The 21,298-nt window shown below is 42.2% G+C and overlaps 1 protein-coding gene across 1 annotated transcript in view; it reads left to right on the top strand.

Moving 5' to 3' along the window:
• Positions 1-1,373: 1,373 nt before the first annotated feature.
• Positions 1,374-21,298, top strand: part of LOC311228795 (methyl-CpG-binding domain protein 5-like) — a 45,608-nt gene continuing 25,683 nt past the window's right edge. The window contains exon 1 of the mRNA XM_084314740.1: positions 1,374-1,665. Within this exon, the coding sequence (XP_084170866.1) occupies positions 1,571-1,665 (95 nt within the window). The 5' untranslated portion in view covers positions 1,374-1,570. The remainder of the gene's footprint in view (positions 1,666-21,298) is intronic.

The raw sequence follows: 21,298 nt of genomic DNA, 5'->3' as shown, positions 1-21,298 counted from the left end.
TGGCACCAGCATTCAATGTAGTGGTCATATCCTATTGTGTTGCTCTATGTGGGGCTTAAGTCATACCTTAGTCACCACTAGGGCTGGGTATCGTTACTGATTTCTCAAAATCGATTTGATTCCGATTCACAAGCTCCGAGTCCTGACTCATAATTCGATTATCGGAATATTTCTCTTAAAATATACATTTTGCTTGGATATGAAAGATTCATAATATTCAGATTAATGTACATTTTATTTAACATGACCAACATACAGCAGTGAACACAATATGTAGCCTAGCATATATTTAAAAATTATAATTATTATATATATTTTCTTCAAATGAAGATCATTTTGAATCGGGAAAATCTATTTTTCTTTTTACCCAGCCCTAGTCACCACCATGTCAAAAGGCCTGTCTGTCTTCCCCCATCCCCCATTTTAATCTAGCCCTTGGCTGGGCCACTACCTTATGACGAGATCACCACTGGCAACAAGATGGTAATATTCCCCTGTGCATTCTTTATTGGTTTTCTGTCTGCCACAGTGCCATTTCAGCCTAGGTGGATTTGAAAGGTCTGGGCCCGGTTTGAGATTTTGTTGTTGGTGTTTGTTTATTTGTTTGTTTGTTTTTTCAAACTGATAAGAATCTTATCTATCAGACACATGGCCTTATATGCTGATATAAATAGCAAATGCTGTTTGAGATGTAGGATAGTATGGTCAGGTGGTGCCACTGCCTACATGGTAAGAGTACAGGAGGAAGAAGAAAGAAAAACGTTAGATTGAGGTTGTCATGTTGCTTTAAAAAACGTATCCATTGCATCTGGCTACTTGTGAATCACAATGTCTGTTTTGTTTCTCTGATTTCCTTCTTTTTCGTCATAGATCGGAACATGTGGGACGATGCGGCTACAGGAGGACGACATGACCGAATCAGAAACGGCGAGAAGCTTCAGAGTCGGTGCGTTCTGTAGGTCGCTTCCTCTTCAATTGAATCCATCCGTGTTTTTACCAGCAGCAGATTTCCTTCATCATCTAACACTGCCATTGACCGGCCTTTGAGCCAGACACACGCACGCACGCACGCACGCACGCACGCACGCACACACACACACACACACACACACACACACACACACACACACACACACACACACACACACACACACACTATTACCCGTCACAGACAATGACTGTGCTTTAAACATGAGGACTCTAAATCTGAATGAGATGGGGATGATGGACCTTCACAGCCTGATTCTACTGTGATCTTCCCCGCAGAAGTCTGGGGGGGGGGTTCAACACGGACGCTCAGCCGCGCTCTGGAGGCGGGGGGATGAAGGGGTGCGGTGGTATCCCTCCCTTTTTCTAACGCAAAAATGATGAAACGCATCCCCCTCGTCAATAATGGATTTTAGGGTATTCGCGATCGTAAACAACCGCTTACCCGCCGACCGCTCCCCTCGTGGAGTCTGATCAAGTCCTCTGTCGGGGCGGCTGGTCACTGATCAGACAGAGGTCCCAGGATGAGGTGCAGGCTGAGCAGTCGTCTGACCGATATCTGAGCCTAAATCCGGCAGGAACCATGGACACGACTATGAAGTACGGAGGCCAGTGGGCAGCCGAGGTCCCGATAGGTTGGCAACGAAGGAGACACCAGAGCGGGGTCGTCTACATCAGGTAAGATGACTGTACTGTTGTTGCAATATAGGCATAATAATAACCATGCTCGCTCAGTTGCTTTGCTTACATTTACATTTAGTCATTTAGCTGACGCTTTGATCCAAAGCGACTTACAAGTTCTGTACGACAAGTCATCAGGAAGGGCACAACTCTATCAGCTAAGTAACAATGTTCATCAAAGTGTTGCGTGCTACAGTGTAGGTTAGTTTATTAGGACAAGTGCATGACAGTAAGATTAGTTAGGGTTAGATTTTTAATTTTAACCCTTTCTCTGCCACGCTTATATCCATCCTTGTAGCCAGTCTGCCAGCTCTATTTGTCTATGGAGATGTTCACCTACTTTGCATTTGCAGGGCTATAACTTTTTAAATTGTATTGCTATGGCCCATTCAACATCGATTAGCTATCGTTCAGGATGTAGGAACGTTTAACTTTTTCATTCACACATTCATACAAAAATACAGTCTAGAGTATAAATATGTTTTTATCGTTTTCTGCAGTATTTCATAGAACGTGAGTTATAGCCACAAATGCATATATTAGATCATCAAATGCAGTTTGATACCGATTGACTACAGATAGAACATTTCAACTGTACATGCTCCTAGACATTATGACTTATCATCTGATGTTGACCGGAGGGGGGGGGGGGGGTCGTTTATAATTCCGTGGCCCGCGTTAAAGCATTTATGTAGTATGGGTGATATATTGATCAGAGCAGTTTGTATCGAAAATGGTAAACAAACAGGCTGAAACTCACCCCAGTCTCCTCGTAGCGTTGGGTGATGAGCGTGGAGCAAAAACATTGCTATTATGGGATGTTGATATATGCGATCCATTTCCAGGTTGTATAATACTATATACGTCCAAATAATGTTGTTTATTGAGTTATGGCAACGGATCGCTATCCAGTGTGTCAAGATGTAGTCCCGCGAGCGATAGCGAGTGGCCGGACCGAATAGGGAGCCACATCGGCATCACAATTATCGACATCCGGTTGCAACTCGCCGATCGGCCACCAGGTGGCGGTATTGAAGCATTGGAGAGTTGAGCGGAGTCCTACAGCACCCGTCAAGGATCCGTGGGTGAAATATGAATACCATGACAGAAATTTGAAATATTGATCTCAAAGACGCTGTAAAACGTCATTGGCAGATTAAGCATGGCGAGGAATGACGTGGTAACACGTCATTTGCGAGAAAAGGGTTAATTTAATATATATATATTTTTTTTTATATATTTAATTTTATTTCAGATAATGGTTGAAGAAGTGCGTCTTTAGTCGACGGAGAAATATTGGGCGGGTTTCGGCTGTCCTAACTGGGGTGGGCAGTTCATTCCACCATTGTGGGGCAAGGACTGAGAATAGGCGACTTCTCTTTGATGACCCTCCCGGAGCTCGGATAGGAGTAGGTCTGAGGCGGCCAGAAGATGCAGAGCGTAGGGGTCTTGAGGGTGTGTAGTTGGAGACCATTGACCGGAGGTAGGCGGGAGCGGTTCCCTTTGCTTATGGTATAACAGTATAATACGCTTTTATTCATTTTCAGTATCTAGGCCTAGGGCTGGTATTTAGCAACCTTTTGTTGTCAAAAGATGTAATTTTCCCAATAGAGTTTCCATAGAAGTTGAGCAGAAACTCGGCACCAGGCAAACAAGAGAGTGCAGGACCGGTCAGGAGGCACACGAGAAATGACATTTAACACATCCACTGAAAAAAGGCAAAGATCTTGGGATTCTAAGAATTTATTCAAATGAAACAATTTGATATCGACCACCCACCCACCCATATCGAGGCCTTTTCATAGTATTTGTAGTGGAACCAGCGAGATTAATTATGCGCGTGGTAAAATTATCTTGGTTGATACAAATGTACTTGTTAAAACATGGTCAATCGAATACAAGTTAGTTTTGGTAGAGGACTTGACGTTCTCTGGCCAGGAGAATTGGGTCAAGCTCCCTGACTTTCTTGTCAGTTCACCTTTATACATTTATCTGACACAAAGGAAGGGGGCGGTGGGGGAAAGGATTGACCAGTGGATAGGTGAGAGTTGAGGGACAGGGAGGGGGAGGGAGTTGTTAACAAAAGGTCATGAAAGGAATTTTCCACATTATTCTATCGCAGACAACGTGGTAGGCAAAGAACAGGTGATTGTAATGAAATAACAGGTTATTATCATTAGTGCCATATTGGTAGGCATGTCATGGATTGTATACTATATGGATAGCTTATCTCAATACCTTTAATTGCTAGGGATGCACCAATATGCAAAGCACAGTCGGTATCACCCCTACTTTATTTGTACAGCCAACATTGGCCAATTGTAGAATTGTCATTTTTGTGACCTTTATATCGGTAGAGTTTTGCTTAATGCACATGCCAAGTAAACAAAAGAATAGCACTAAGGACTTTCTCCCCAAACCCACATGATACCACTTCATCTGAAGACTGTGTCAAACTATCTGTATCGGCATCGGTCGATATAGGTAGGAGAAAAGAAAATCTGATATCTGTATCAGCCTCAAAAAAACATTGTTTTAGTAAAATTATATTTCAACAGGAACACAAGTTTTAAAAACAACACAAGTTCACAATGGTTTGCAAAGTTCTGGCCTTTCAGTTGCATAACTGCTTTTAAGTAGGTTTCCTGCCCTGCAGATTAGGAGAAGAGGAAAAGAAGAATAGTGCTGAGAAATAACAATGCAAAAGAAGGATAAGGGATTGTGAAGAAAATAAAAAGAAGAAAGATAACTTTGATAAAGAGCTGAATAGAATAATTTCTAAAGTAGATGAAGAGGAGGAAGAACAGATGGAGTGGTGAAGGGGCTGTTGTGTAGGCCTCATATTAACACTTTCTCTGCCAAGGACACCTAAACTCGTCATTCCCCGCCATGCTAATTCTGCCAATGACGCTGTAACACGTCATTGAGATCAATATTTCAAAAATCTGTGATCGCAATCATATTTCTCCCGCGGAGACTTGAGATCTACTGTTGATCCCCTCTCAACTCTCCAACGGTTCAAGAGCGCCATCTGGTGGCCGATCGGCGGATCGCCCAAACCGGAAACCGGAAACGGAAACTGGTGCTCATCCAAATTTGGTCCGATCACTCGCTATAGGTCCCGGGACTCAAGCTAGACACAATGGATAGCAATCCGTTACCAATAACTCGATAAACAACATGATTTGGACGTATATACTATTATACAACCTGGAGATGGATCGCATATTTCAACATCCCATAATAGGAATATTTATGCTCCACGCTCATTGCCCAACGGCCCGAGGAGACTGGGGTGAGTTTCAGCATTTTTTTTTTACCGTGTTCGATACAAACTGCTCTAATGATCATATCACCCACACTAGATGAATCATCTAACGTTGGCCACGGAATTATAAACGCCCCCCCCCCCCCCCCCCATCCAGTCAACATCAGATGATAAGTAGTAACTTCTAGAAGCACGTCCATTTGAAATTTTTTATCTTGCGCCGATCGCTATCAAACTGTATACAATCATCAATATAATACATTTAGGGCTATAAATCATGTTCTGCAGAAAGCTGCAGAAAACGATAAAAACATATTAATACTTTAGACCGTATTTTAGTATGAATATGTGAATGAAAAAGTATAACGTTGCTACACCCTGAACAATAGATACTTGATGTTGAATGGGCCATAGTAATGTCAATTTAGCAATACAATTTAAAAAGTTATAGCCCTGCAAAGAAGGGGAACTTCTCCATAGACAAATAGAGCTGGCAGAGGATGGTATATATAATGATGTACATAAGCCTGGCGAAGAAAGTGTTAATGCTCAGTGTTGATTACAGTAATGATTTGAAATTGTTTTGTGAAGACAGGGGCATTTTTCATTAGGAACGGTTGCTCCGTTCCGTCCTCGCTCCGTCCTCGAGAGTGATACCCCCTTCCCCCACTCCCCCCTCTGGTCTGCGTACACACTACAATCTTGTCTCATTCCCAAGCACAATTGAGGATAGCAACACTCTATAGTCTATATTTCTGAATTAACCAAAAACAGTTACACTGAACATTTTCGCTGTACCTCAGGAAGTAATGTACCTAGTTAAACCTACGATGGGTTAGATACAGGCAGGATTTTGGATACTCCCACACTAAAAACATTTTGGCCATGCCGCGCGCTAACCACATAGATTAGACAGATAGACAAAACATATAACGAACAACGTAGAAGATAATATGCATATATACTTGATCGGCTATAGTCCCGCTGAACACAACTGGTCACCTTGATAAGCCGCGCGCTAAAACATGATGGGTCACAGACGGATCAGACACCGAAAAGTCGTGAGAAATAATATGGATGCTAAAACTTTACTTATACCGATTGGCAGGCTAGTTAATGGACTAACGTCAGGCTGCGTTACTGGAGGTAGTAATAGTGCGATGGGTTGTGATCGGCTCCCTTGTTGTTTGGGTTATGGATGGGCTAACCGGCCGCGTTACTGTGGGTAGTGATTCAACAACGGAGGGATCACTGGTTGGTTTTTGGCCGATTATGCTGTCCACTGCATCAAACCACGGAAATGTGTCCTCGTCATCAGATGAGCTGCCTGATTTGCGCACTGCATCCCGTACTTTAAGATATTGAAGCCTCATCTTCTTCACTTTAGTTCGACATTGTTGACTGATGTGTTGTACCCATGCGCACGCAAATACTCTCCAAATTGCCCATAAATATCAGCGTTTCTGTGGGTATTGTCCAGTTGTTGCTGTATGTTTTTATCTGCCCAAAATTCAAGCAAGCATGAAAGCATTCCAGGTTTGTTTGCACACCATGCTCCGTTCCGTCGTCACACCCAAAACCACCTTTTCAAGCTGTCCCGGCTTGGAGCGAATCAGCGTCCCCGGTGACGGGGGGAGCGTTCTCATCACACTTATTTTGGGGCGATCGTGCTCGATTTCGACCCCGGATGCCTAGTGGGAAATCACCCTTAACACATTGCCCGCCGGGCATTGTGCCCATCTCATACCCCTCTCTGCCACCGTTGAAAGCCTATGGAGATGTTCACCTTCTTTGCAGGGCTATAACTTTTTAAATTGTATTGCTATATTGACATTACTATGGCCCATTCAACATCGATTATCTATCGTTCAGGATGTGGGAACGTTATATTTTTTTCATTCATACATTGTTGTGTTAATACCTTCTAGAATATAAGTATGTTTTTAATCTTTTCTGCTGTAATTCCAAAAACGCTAGTTATAGGCCCAAACGCATACCGGTATATAGATTATCGATTGCCGTTTCTTTCCCATAGACGCAATATTAAAAAAATTCAAATGTATATGATCGGTATACATTATGCTTCATCATGCGTGAAGGAAAGGGGGGGGGGGTGGTTGTTTATAATTCCTTGATCATCAGTAACGGCTTTATGTAGGTTGGGTGGATATATTGATCAGGCTGATTACAAACAAGGAAACGCACAATCGGGCTGAAAATAACATTATATTCCCCTTACCGTGGGCCAATGAGACTGGCGGTGAAAGATCCCAATTATACGACGCCGATCGCCTAGGTCCATTTCCGGTTTGTATGGCGCAATAAACGCCGAAATCATATCGATTATTAAGTTTAGAAAGCTGCATTCTCGACTGTGATGGAGAGGTCGGTCAGGGGGGAGGATTTGGCCGGCAGGTGGAGCAATTCTGTTTTGCTTAGGTTCAGTTTGAGGTGGTTGGTCGTCATCCAGGCGGAGATGTCGGACAGACAGGTCGAGATCCGCTCAGAGACGTGGATATCTGAGGGAGGGAAGGAGAGGAAGAGTTGAGTATCATCGGCATAACAATGATATGAGAAGCCATGAGACGTGATAATGTTACCCAGTGATTTAGTGTAGAGGGAGAAGAGAAGGGGTCCTAGGACCGAGCCCTGGGGGACACCCGTCCGGAGGGGGCGGGTGGCCGACAGAGTCCCTCTCCATGACACTTGGTAGGAGCGGTCGTTGAGGTATGATGTCAGCCATGTCAGCGCAGATCCAGCCACTCCCATTCCTGCGAGGGCCGCGAGGAGGATCTGATGGTTGACTGTGTCGAAGGCTGCAGATAGATCTAGGAGAATCAGGACAGAGGAGAGGCCTTTCGCTTTTGCTAAGTGAAGTGCCTCTGTGACCGCAATGAGGGCCGTTTCTGTGGAGTGGCCAGTCCGGAAGCCAGACTGATTGGGGTCTAGGAGGTCATTCTGTAAGAGATAAGCAGTAAGTTGGTTGGATACAGCACGTTCAAGTGTTTTAGAAAGAAAGGAGAGAAGAGAGACAGGACGATAGTTGGCTATGACGGTGGGGTTCAGGGTTGGTTTTTTTATGAGGGGCGTGACTCTGGCTTGTTTTAGGGAGGTGGGGACCACCCCCGAGTTGAGTGAGGAGTTGATGGTTGCAGTTAGGAATGGGAGGATGTCCGGTGCTATGGTCTGGAGGAGTGGGGAGGGTAGCCGGTCCAGCTGGCATGTAGTCGGACGGTTCGACGTTACCAGTGTCAGGGTCTCGGCTTCTGTAATGGGAGAGAAAGATGACAGAGTGAAGGATGAGGTTCTCGATTCAGCGTTTGGAATGGGTGGGGGTTGGGAGAAGGAGCTGCGGATGTTCACCACTTTTTCCTCAAAGAAGATCGCAAAGTCTTCGGCAGAAAAAGATGAGGGAGGAGGGGGTGGGGGGGGAGTGAGGAGGGAGGACATGGTAGCATGCAGTTTGCGAAGATTCTTGGCAGAGGCCTCGATCCTATGGTGAAAGAAAGAAGCTTTGGCATTAGTAATGGTTTTGGAGAATGTTAACAAGAGGTTGTGATATGTGTCGATGTCAGCAGTGAGGCGTGATTTTCTATACTTCCTCTCAGCCGCTCTCAGGACCTGTCTTTGTTCTCTCACTGCATCCGTCAGCCATGGACTGGGTGGGGAACGGCGGGCAGGTTTCTCAACGAGGGGACAGAGCTTGTCAAAGGAGGTTGCAAGGGCTGAGAGGAGGGTGGAGGTTGCCATCTCTGTGGGGAGAGCAGAGAAGGTGTCACTCAAAGGTAGAGCGGATATTATGTCAGAGGAGAGGGTGGAGGGGGATAGGGAGGCCAGGTTACGTCTGAGTGAGACGGTTTGAGTTGGGGTGAAGACCTTTCGGTTAAGCATGAGAGTTAGTGAGAAGGATATGAAGGAATGGTCAGATACATGTAGGGGAGTTACCGTGGTGTTAATGATGCTGGAGTTACGGGAAAATATGAGATCCAAGGAGTTGCCTGCTTTGTGGGTGGGAGGCATGGCAGTGGGAGTCAGGTCAAATTGTTGTAGGAGGGAGACCACTGGGACCGACTGAGATGAGTCAGGCAGGTTGAAGTCGCCCAATAGAAGGAGCGGGGTACCATCTTCCGGTAAGGAGCTTAGAAGCATGTCCAGCTCATCTATGAAGTGATCGAGGGGACCTGGAGGGCGATAGAGTGTAACAATGGTGAGATTGAAAGGATTAGAGACAGATATTGCATAATATTCGAGGGAGGAGAGTGACAGTTCTGGGAGTTGTGTTAGGTTTGAAGCCCATGAAGGAGATGTCATGAGGCCAGTGCCTCCACCCCGTCTGGAGGGTCGAGGTGTGTGAGTGAAGTTATAGTTTGTAGATAATGCTGCAGGTGTTGATGAGTTATTGGGAGTTATCCAGGTCTCAGTTAGAGCCAGGAGCTGCAGATTTAGACTATGGGCGTAGGCAGTAATGAAGTCAGCTTTCTTGACTGCTGATTGACAATTCCATAAGCCTCCCCGTACTGTGACAGGTGTATTAGTGGCTGTAGGAGGGTAGGAGAGATTTGCCGGGTTGCTAGCAAACTGGCGTGGATGGGTAGAGTCAGTTCTGGAGGAGCAGATTGTGGATATAGGTATGAGGCACATTGTGGTGTCAAGAGTGGCAGGGAGAAGGTTGTAGGGAGGAAGCGAGATAGTAGGGGAATAGCAGAGTGGGAGGGAAATATAGGATTATGGTGTGCTTAGCACTGGGTGGATCGGTGGATCCCTCTGCTGAGAACTCCAGGAAAACTCCTCTTTGTCCCTCTTCGTTTCTCGACGCTTCGCTGACGCTAGGCCAGCAAGTCCTTAAATCACTATCACTAATTACTGATGAGTGACACCTGCAGCAAAAGGCCACACCTCCAGTTTCTGTCAGCTGGGTGAAACTAATTACAAACTATTTCCACAACACAATTTAGTCACACACTTCAAAATGATGTACACAGTATTATTCAGTTCAAAGATCCTACCCTCTCTGCTGCTGTCATCAGAATGATTCCAACAGAGAAAAAGCTGGTCTTTAAGCAAAAAACTGTCACAAGTGCCCACTTAACTTACAAAAGCCACATGCACAAAGGCCACACCTCCAGTTTCTGTCAGCTGGGTGAAACTAATTACAAACTATTTCCACAACACAATTTAGTCACACACTTCAAAATGATGTACACAGTATTATTCAGTTCAAAGATCCTACCCTCTCTGCTGCTGTCATCAGAATGATTCCAACAGAGAAAAAGCTGGTCTTTAAGCAAAAAACTGTCACAAGTGCCCACTTAACTTACAAAAGCCACATGCACAAAGGCCACACCTCCAGTTTCTGTCAGCTGGGTGAAACTAATTACAAACTATTTCCACAACACAATTTAGTCACACACTTCAAAATGATGTACACAGTATTATTCAGTTCAAAGATCCTACCCTCTCTGCTGCTGTCATCAGAATGATTCCAACAGAGAAAAAGCTGGTCTTTAAGCAAAAAACTGTCACAAGTGCCCACTTAACTTACAAAAGCCACATGCACAAAGGCCACACCTCCAGTTTCTGTCAGCTGGGTGAAACTAATTACAAACTATTTCCACAACACAATTTAGTCACACACTTCAAAATGATGTACACAGTATTATTCAGTTCAAAGATCCTACCCTCTCTGCTGCTGTCATCAGAATGATTCCAACAGAGAAAAAGCTGGTCTTTAAGCAAAAAACTGTCACAAGTGCCCACTTAACTTACAAAAGCCACATGCACAAAGGCCACACCTCCAGTTTCTGTCAGCTGGGTGAAACTAATTACAAACTATTTCCACAACACAATTTAGTCACACACTTCAAAATGATGTACACAGTATTATTCAGTTCAAAGATCCTACCCTCTCTGCTGCTGTCATCAGAATGATTCCAACAGAGAAAAAGCTGGTCTTTAAGCAAAAAAACTGTCACTAGTGCCCACTTAACTTACAAAAGTAGACGGTGTATTTTGAATGCTCTAGTCTCTTATACAGTTTGACAATAGGTTTCATGGCATCTTTGGCCATGTGAACCATGAGTGGGAGACAGTATGAATGTGTATCAATTAGTGGTGCACGATATTGATTTTTTTTACCCCGATATCGATAACTTTCTGCTCCTCAAGGTCGATACCGATAACCGATATATATTTATTGTATTATAATATTATTTATTTTATGTATATTCCTGTAGTTTTGACCTAACCAGATTTATCATGACATGAGCGTTACTACTATGAACAAAACAAAGCCAAGAGAACAGTTTTGACTCTTCAAATAAAGTGACTATATTTATTTTTCCAAATAAATATAATTTGAGTCAATCACAAAATTCACAATCCGTCAATGTCATTAACAAAAACTAAACTAAAAACCAACAGGTATTGTGCTTTGTCAGTAGGGATTAGTGGTCTGCAAGGGCCTTGAAATAAAGCCCGAGCCCTGCCCGAGCCCGTGAACTTCAGGCCCTGCCCGAAAATAAGCCAGACTGTAAATAATATTTTAAGCCCTAGCCTGCGTGAAAACCCGAAAAAAAAATATTATTATTATTAAAATATAATTCTTTTTTGTATTTGTTTTAAATATTCGAAACACGGTTTTATATGAACGTAATAAATAAACAAAAACGAAAATGTCCAATAGGTCTAACTAAATAACCCATATCATGCTGAAAACTAACAACCATTCTATATAGCTATATCCACAGCAGCCTCGTAAAACGTATTGAAGGCTATAGAATCTTCTTTGACACACACACACACACACACACACACACACACACACACACACACACACACACACACTCAGGGAGCGAAATTAACTTTTTGACTCACCGGCCAGTGGCGGGTAGATGGGAAGAGTCTACCCGCCAAGCATATTTCTTACCTGCCAACATTTCTTTGATTAAAAAAATATATATATATTTTATATAAATTTTTTTTTTAAATAAAATATATATTATATAATCATACTTGTAGTTGTATTATCTGCGAGACATCGCCACCACGCAATAAGTCAAAATGCTTGCTATCTGCAAACAGCTCCACTGTCTGTGTGTATACTTCAGTAGCCTCCAGCTCCAGCAAGGATTCTCCGGCCCTGCAGCTAGACCCTATATTCAGCTAGACCCTACATTCAGCATGCAAGGATTCTCCGGCGATGCAGCTGGACCCTATTTATAACGTTACGGTTCTTTTGTCAAATCACATTCAACATGCCCTCAGCTAGAATACGCATTCAATCAATGTTATAAGACATTGATATCAGGAGCTATCTGTAGCTACTGCTAGCCCGGTAGATAACGTTAAGACAATTTAGTTTACTGGGACAGATGGATCTAACGTGAGCTAGCTAAGCTAGCTAACGAGGGAACGGAGGTATTATGCACTCGAGTCGACTATTGCTGGAGCATTTGTTGATATCAGCAGCTATCAGTAGCTAGCCAACTAGATACCGTTAGACAATGCCTCGTCATGTATTAAACTAAAAGTGAATAGTTGACTGGGTCATTGTTTAAACAGTAACGGTAGCTCATGGAGGTCCGATATAGACTAGAGCAGACTGCCCGCATATCGCAATGGTGGCGTTTCAGGAAGTAAACAAGCCAAATGAGAGCTTCCGATTGGTCATTTGCTTTCTTTCTCATGAAACCAGTCACGTCACTCTACTGTGATTGGACCGTTGACTTGAGTGCAATGTGGGACTTGTAGTTTTTTAACGATCTCGCGGCGGAGAAAAAAAAGATGAGAGCGGCTATAATCTGTACTCGCACAAGAGTATCGTTATGAACTACACGCCACACGGCGGGCAGCCCTCTAAGTGTCAAGCGCCAAAGGTAAAAACTGCCCGCCCCTGGCGGGCGGCGGGCTTTAGTTTCGGTCCCTGCACACACACACACACACACACGACACACAATAGCCTACTCAGTCACTATACAAACAAACAGAAAACAGAAATCAGATTTCGAGCAGAGCAACATAATGAAAAGCACAACAAAACAGGTAGCGACCCAGCAAATAATAAACATCACTCACCACGACGTCAGCAACGCGTTGAACAACGTTAACAAAACTTCGCCAACCGGCTACATACATCCAAGAACAAATTAAAACGTTTGCCAACTGGCTATATTCCAACACAACCAATCGAGTTCTCCTCTGAGTTCTCCCTGCGCGCTGCGGTAATTACATCCAAATGTTTCTCTGATGACAGCTTTGCGCAAAAGAGAAAACGAATCTTAAGGAAAACGAAGGTTATCCTATAACCCTAGTTATATGAAAAAGAAGAAAAAAAACGGAAAAAAAACAAAAAAAACCGCCAGAATTATTTATTAAGGCTGTCAAATATATCGCGTTAATATCGCGTTAACTCCCGATTCTATTAATGCCACTAATTTTTTTAACTCAAGATTAACTAAAAAAAAAAAAAAACATTTTTTTTTTTTTTTTTACTAGACTTCACTCAGGTGTATTATTGATGCTCTCATTGATACTATGTTTGTTTCTGAAGTGTGTGTGTGTGTGTGTGTGTGTGTGTGTGTGTGTGTGTGTGTGTGTGTGTGTGTGTGTGTGTGTGTGTGTGTGTGTGTGTGTGAGATATAGAGAGAGAGGGGGGTGAGAGAGATGAGGAAGGGGCAAAAGAGAAAAAGAGCTGGGAGAGTGTGTGTGTGAGGGAGTAGGGATGCCCCCCGGACCCAGGTTTTAAACGGGAACCGGTACTATATTAGAAAATACCGGAGTATTTATAAGCTCCGACGTCCTCGGTACTGCTATCGATACTCTAGAGAAATTATTATTATTATTATTATTATTATTATTATTTAAAAGTTGCAAACGATCTATCCTCTCTCTGTCTCTGCACGAGAAGCGAGCCACAGCGAGTCATTATTACACACACTCCTCGCGAGTCGCTCGCTAGTAGTGCTACATACGGGTACTCCTTAATGAAAGTTCTCCGTGCTGAAGCGCACTGCACACAGACACAGACAGCTCTGAGTCTGCATGCACCGTGACTCGTGATGGCGGATAGAGCGAAGCGTTCTAAAGAAAGTATGGATATACAACGCACGTTGCCACAAGTGCAACAAAACATTTGCCAGTAAGGGTGGCAATACGAGCAATTTATCAAAACATCTGTTGGCAAAACATGATATTAGTGTGCAGAAATGCGCGTATTCGACTGCCTTGCGCGCAGTGTTCCATCTGCATCCACGTCCACTGCCGCCGGTAAGCCAAGATACGGAGTTTCCTAGGCTAATAACGAATTATTACAAATAGGCTAATAAACAAAATAATTGTTTAGCTACAAATACTACAATCTAAACTTTTTATAGATCGTCAAGCTGAGGCGTCAGCCACCAATGTGTCCCAGGCCAGTGAGCCCAGGGCCACCACACATCCTTCCCTCTACCTCCCTCCACCACCCAAAGTCCTTTCACCCTAGCAGCTAGAGGAAGGATGACAGAGGATAGGGTGAACGAGTGTCACAGTTCTGTTAGCCTTTTGCATTTGTTGTTTATTATAAAAAGTCTATAATTCAGAGTCAGACACATTTAAAACATTGTTGCTGCTGTTGCTGAAGAAATTATATTCATTTATTATATTTATTTATAAAGTTATATAAAAGAACATTGCTGCTGCTGTTGCTGAAGAAATTATATTTATTTATAATACTTATTTATAAAGTTGTATTTATAAATAATAAAGCAATGTTGATTCTGTTCTTAATTAATTGTCTTTTTTTCTTGCAAAAAAAGAACCAAAAAGAACCGATAAGAGTATCGATAAAGTACCGAACCGTTAAGCAGTATCGATAAGAGTAGTAGTATCGATAAAATCCTAACGATACCCATCCCTATGAGGGAGAGAGGGGGGTGTGTGATTAATCAGCCCTTGTGTGTGTGAATGTAACAAGTTCCTAACGTTTTCTTTCCCCTATTATTTCATGCACACTTTATTCATTGTTTTAAATTATTATTTTCTTTTAAGTTATTTTGTGCATCACTCTGTTTTGAATTTGATGCAAATTTGCAATGCATGAGGCCAGGGTCATCATTTTGTGTTAAATGGCTGCACAAAGCAAGCATTTGTTGACTCGCATGTTGATAAGAGTATTAAAACTTGGAACTTGAAAAAGATCTGTTTAAAGTAAAAAAAAAAAATTAAAATATAAATGCGATTAATTTGCGATTAATCGCGAGTTAACTATGGACAATCATGCGATTAATCGAGTTAAATATTTTAATCGTTTGACAGCACTATTATTTATTAAAAAAAAAGCCCTACCCAGCCCGAACCCGCCGGGCCCCGTCGGGCCTGGGCAAGGTTGCAGTGCACTAGTAGGGATGGGTACCGGTACCTGTGAATTGATACCGGTACCCAACGGTACCTTTTTTTGGTACTTTAGTCTAAAAAAAATCTACCTACCGCAGTTGTAAAAGAAAAATATCCAAACTTCAAATAACCACATTTTCGACAGTTTTTCGGCTTGCCATTGCCCCGACTGCTGAATCAAGTCAAATCCTAAGTAAGCATATATTGTGCGTGTGAACATTGACATGAAAAGAAAAAAGTTTAAAAAAAAAGTGTAAAAAATACACACACTTTTTTTTTAATTATCGGAGCTATCAATAATTTTATCGGGATGACGTCATAATAGCTGATATCGGCCCGATAATTATCGACCCGATAATTATCGTGCATCCCTAGTATCAATGTGAGGAATGTGAGGAATAACTATGGCATGAAGAAATTTATTTATGTGAGGAATAACTATGGCATGAAGAAATGTATTTAATGCAGATAGGGCTGACCTTAGATTTTTTATTTTGGAATTCGAAGCTTCGGGGACGAGATTACATTTTAATTCGAAGCTTCGAAATATATATATTTTTTTTTATATAATTTTTTTTTCTTTTTTTTTTTACATTTTTTTAATGTTGTGGGACTTGTACAGCACTTTATTCAACTTTGTCAGTGCTGTAAAGTTGAAACCTTTTTAAATCTTAGACAAACTAAACACTTTGCTTCCATGAAATATTGTAAAGCCGTCATTTGAATGAATGACTTTTTTTATTTATATAGCACCCTTCACAGCACGAATGCACAGGGTGCTTTACACCAGTGTTTCTCAACTGGTGGGTCGCGGGCCATTTTGAGTGGGTCACGGATGTGTGTGTGTAAAATAAATATATATAAAAGAAGTGGAGAAAAAGAAATATATATATATATTTTTTTGAATTCTTTTTATGCACTACCTATCTTTGTGCAAGTGGCTTCTCAGCTCTGGTCCAGCTGAAGACAAAGCAGAGGAACAGATTGGACATTGAGCATGACCTCAGAGTTGCTTTGTCACCCCAGACTTTGAGACTCTTGTCAGGAGCAAACAACAGTTATCCCATTAGTTCCCTGGGATGTTAAGCTAAGAAGTCTGCTAAGAAGGATATATTATTTATTATTATTATTATTTTATTTCATTGTGTTTTTAGCCCTAGTTGCACTTTTGTTGCAACCCCAGTTATCCCATTAGTTCCCCCAAACTTAGGTCTGTTATGTTAAGCTAAGAAATTTGCTAAGAAGCATATTATTTATTATTTTATTTCATTGGGTTTTTAGCCCTAGTTGCACTTTTGTTGCAACCCCAGTTATCCCATTAGTTCCCCCAAACTTAGGTATGTTATGTTCAGCTAAGAAGTCTGCTAAGAAGCATAATTATTTATTATTATTATTTTATTTCATTGGGTTTTTACTTTTTAGCCCTAGTTGCACTTTTGTTGCAACCCCAGTTATCCCATTGGTTCCCCCAAACTTAGGTATGTTATGTTAAGCTAATAAATCTGCTAAGAAGCATATATTATTTATTATTATTTTATTTCATTGGGTTTTTAGCCCTAGTTGCACTTTTTTGTGTTTAACAGTGCATGAAAGATTGCGTATTACTGCACACATTCTTTTTTGAAATAAATCATAGTGGTTAAAAAATTTGGGCCGCGACTTAATGACTAAGGAAAATGTTGGGTCCCGAGGCTAGACCAGTTGAGAACCACTGCTTTACACTACAGCTTAATATAAAAAACACAACAAAACAAAATCAGAAATAAATGACAACAACAACAGACGGCAGTTAACACTTTGATTGCCTAAGGTTAAATTCATGATATACCATCCGTTGCCAGCTCTATTTAACATGGAGAAGTTCCCCTTCTTTGCAGGGCTATAACCTTTTTAATTCTATTGCTAGATTGCCATTATTAGGGCCCATTCAAGGTCCTATATGTATTGTTCATGGTGTAGCAACGTTAAACTTTTTCATTCACATATTCATACTAAAATATGGTCTAAAGTATAAGTATGTTTTCATCTCTTTCTGCAGCTTTCTCCAGAACGTGATTTATAGCCCCAAATGCATTATATTGATGATGAAATACAGTTTGGTAGGAATCTGTGCGAGATAAAAAATTTCAATTGGACGTACTTCTAGAATTTACTACACGTCATCTGATGTTGACCGGATGGGCGAGGGGGCGTTTATAATTCCGTGGGCAACGTTATACCATTCATCTAATGTGGGTCATATGTTCATCATAGCAGTTAGTAAAGAACACGTTAGAATATAACGCTAAAACTCACCCCAGTCTCCTCGGGCCGTTGGGCGATCAGCGTGGAGTAAACAGTTTTCAATTATGGGATGTCGAAATACCGGATCTATTTCCAGGTTGTATAATAGTATATACGTCCAAATCATGTTGTTTTTTCGAGTTATTTCCACCGATCGATGTTCACTGTGTGAAGACTGAGTCTCTCTAACATTAGCGAGTGCCCGGACCACATATGGAGTGAGTCCTGCCGGGTTAAAGGTTGACATCCGGTTTTTCGATCTGCCGATCGGCCACCAGATGGTGCTCTTGAACCGCTAGAGCAGGGCTATTCAACTAAATTGTTCAGGGGGCCACATTGTCAGAAACCCAAGGGGCCAGGGGCCGGACTGCCACGGCGCCTCCCCGTGCTATGAATATATGTACACTTGACACAACACGCAACCACATTTTCACAACTTTTATTTAACTACATTGCAAAAGTAGTATACTTTTCAAAAAAAGTGCTTCATTTATGTGCCACATCTGCAACATCTCCTGCAAAAAGTGCTTCATTTATGACTGTGCAACAACTGCAACATCTCCTCTTCAACATTTCAATATACAAATAAAATAAAAAACAAACAAGTGCATGATGTGCATCTGAACATTCTAACATCAACACTTGAACAAAAAAACACATTTATAGTGCAGCTGAGCTTATGAAAAAGTGCTTCATGTCTGTGCAACAACAGCAAATCACAGCATCTTATTAGCACTTATTGTCCACTCTTAACTCTCAAACATCAGGGGGGTGGGGGGCAGACAGGCCTAGCCTACATACACACATCTAATGAGAGCGATTGCACTTCTTTGACTGGGCAATGGCAGAGAAAGAGGGTTCATAGGAAGTGAGGGCTACCCGCAAACAGTGATGCAAATGCTCATTTGTCAAGGAGGCATGGTTGCTTGTTTTAATGGCATTCATGTGAGAGAAACTGGATTCACAGGTGTATGTTGAGCCAAACATTGTTAGCACAGATATTGCCAGCGTTTTTATTTTGGGGAATGTCTTGACATGAATACACTTTATCCAAAATGTTGTGGTGGATTCATTCTCAAGTGCCTGCTTCAGAGCAGATGATGCTTGCATGTCAATTATTTCAAGTTGCAGGAGACCTTCATCAATGTGAAGTGATGCAAGGAACTCTTGTCCTTTTGTGGAAATAGCAGCTACATTGGCAAATGGGTTGCTCACAAAATGCATCAATTCTCTGGACATGTCAAATTCATCAAATCGACTTGCAAAGTTTTCCCTCAATTTATCAATGAAATCTGTCATTAATTGAGTGACTTTTGGCTCAATTGTGCGTGTTAACGTTGACATGAAAAGAAAAAAGTAAAAAAAAAAAAAATTATTATCATGTAATCTTTGGCGGGCCGGTCAGAATCATCCCGCGGGCCGGATAGCCCTGCGCTAGAGGATTGAGAGGAGATCAGAACTGTGTGTCAAGGCTGCAGAGGGGAAATATGATTCCGATCACAGATTTTTGAAATATTGATATCAAAGACGAGTTCCGGCCAGCGTTTCCGTTAGAACATATTCGTGCCGGTCTGGATGTCCTGCAAGATTTCTATCCCCGGACATATTCGAGAAATGCCGGTCAGCCTGGTTTTCCTTTTTACCGGCTGAATGCCACCATCGGCGCCAATGTTAACGTTAATATCGCCTAATCTATGTTTTAAATTATGGCTATGTGTCTAATCTGCCCATCGCATTATCAAAGACTATTTTCCAGTCGGTGCTGTCAAGGCTGTTTATCGCGTCGTTGCCGTTTCAGAGCAGTTAGAAAAGCCCCCGTTTTCAGATAAAAAACAGCTCTTTCTGGAGCATTCTATGAAAATAGTCTTTTAGTGGAATATTCCACAACGTTGATATTCGTCGGCCTTTTTATGAATCGTTTTCAGATAAACGCTAGATGATCAATATTATACGTGCACGCAAGCACATTACGGCCGCGCGCGGATAATCGCCCTGTTGATTTCCTCTCGGACTTTTAGTGAAACCGAAACAAGAAGACATTTCACAAAACAGCTTATAACTTCATCAAACTTACTCTGATTATCCTAACACTGATAACATAGAGTCCTTACCTGACATCAGATGGTATCCAACTGGTATATTCCAATTCCTGATCACCGTTCGAAAAAATCGATACGTGTATGGATCCAACGCGATACTGTAGAACCTCATGATCAGCGGGGATCTGAGGTTCCAGAATGAACTGTGTCACTGGTAACCCTGGCTGGATCAGTGAACTGGAAAATGTGGATATAATGTCGCACCTCAGCCAGGAGAATTAAACTTTCCACTCGGGCCTGAACGCTCGACATTTCTGTTTCTGTTTTCTTTCACCACGGCATCAGCGGTCTCTGTGGTGGGCAGACAGACAGGCTCAAAAAAAGAAAGAAAAAAAGATTCACATCCGAGCGGCGCCATCCGCGCTTTATCAGCGTGAAGCAACATGTAATGATTGTTTTGTTCATCGCATAGGCTATTTAATTTGAGCCTATTTTAATACAATTCAAATAATAAAATTGTGCTTAGAGAAATTATTTTCACCGGACATTATGACCGGAGATATTTAAATATTCGGACTTCAACATATTTTGCCGGTCAAAAACCGGTAATTACCGGCTAACGGAAACGCTGGTTCCGGCGTCCTCGGCAACTTGAGCATGGCGGGGAATGACGAGTTCCGGCGTTTTCGGCAGTTAAAGTGTTAAAAAACAGTGAAACCAGATTAACACTTTGGTTGCCTTGGGTTAAATTCATGATATACCATAGGTTGCCGGCTCTATTTGTCTATGGAGAAGTACCCCTTCTTTGCATGGCTATAGCTTTTTAAATTCTATTGCTACATTGCCATTATTAGGGCCCATTCAAAGTCCTATATGTATTGTTCATTGTGTAGCAACGTTAAACCTTTTCATTCACATATTCATAGTAAAGTATAGTCTAATGTATAAGTATGTTTTCATCTCTTTCTGCAGCTTTCTCCAGAACGTGATCTATAGCCCCAAATGCATTATATTGATGATGCAATACAGTTTTATGGCAATCAGCGCGATATAAAAAATTCCAACTAGACGTACTTCTAGAAGTTACTACACGTCATCTGATGTTGACCGGATGGGCTAGGGGGCGTTTATAATTCCGTGGGCAGCGTTATACCAATCATCTAATGTGGGTCAAATGTTGATAATAGCAGTTAGTATCGAAGACGGTAACGTTACACGCTGAAACTCACCCCAGTCTCCGCGCGCCGTTGGGCGATCATCGTAGAGTAGAAGTCTTATCATTATGGGATGTAAATTTACCCGGTCCATCTCCAGCTTGTATAATGGTATATACGTCCAAATCATGTTGTTTATCGAGTTATTGGCAATCGATCACTGTGTAGCGTGACGAGCCAGAGTCCCGGGACCTATAGCGAGTGCCCGGAAGTACTACGGACGTCTAGCACAACCTCTATGGCACATCCTGTTAAGCGATTGCGCCGATCGGCCACCAGATGGCGCTCCTGAACCGCCAGAGAGCTCAGTGGGTCCTGCTGGTGGATCTCAGGAGGGGACATATGAATCCGATCGCAGATTTTTGAAATATTGATATAAGGACGCTGTACAGCGTCCTCCGGCAACTTGAGCATGGCCAGCAATGACGTCTAAACACGTTTCATGGCAGTCAAAG

This window comes from Notolepis coatsorum (assembly GCF_963971535.1).
Source record: "Notolepis coatsorum genome assembly, chromosome: 5".
NCBI lineage: Eukaryota > Metazoa > Chordata > Actinopteri > Aulopiformes > Paralepididae > Notolepis > Notolepis coatsorum.
Note: the sequence above shows the minus strand (reverse complement) of the source record. Positions and strands in the feature narration are given on the sequence as shown.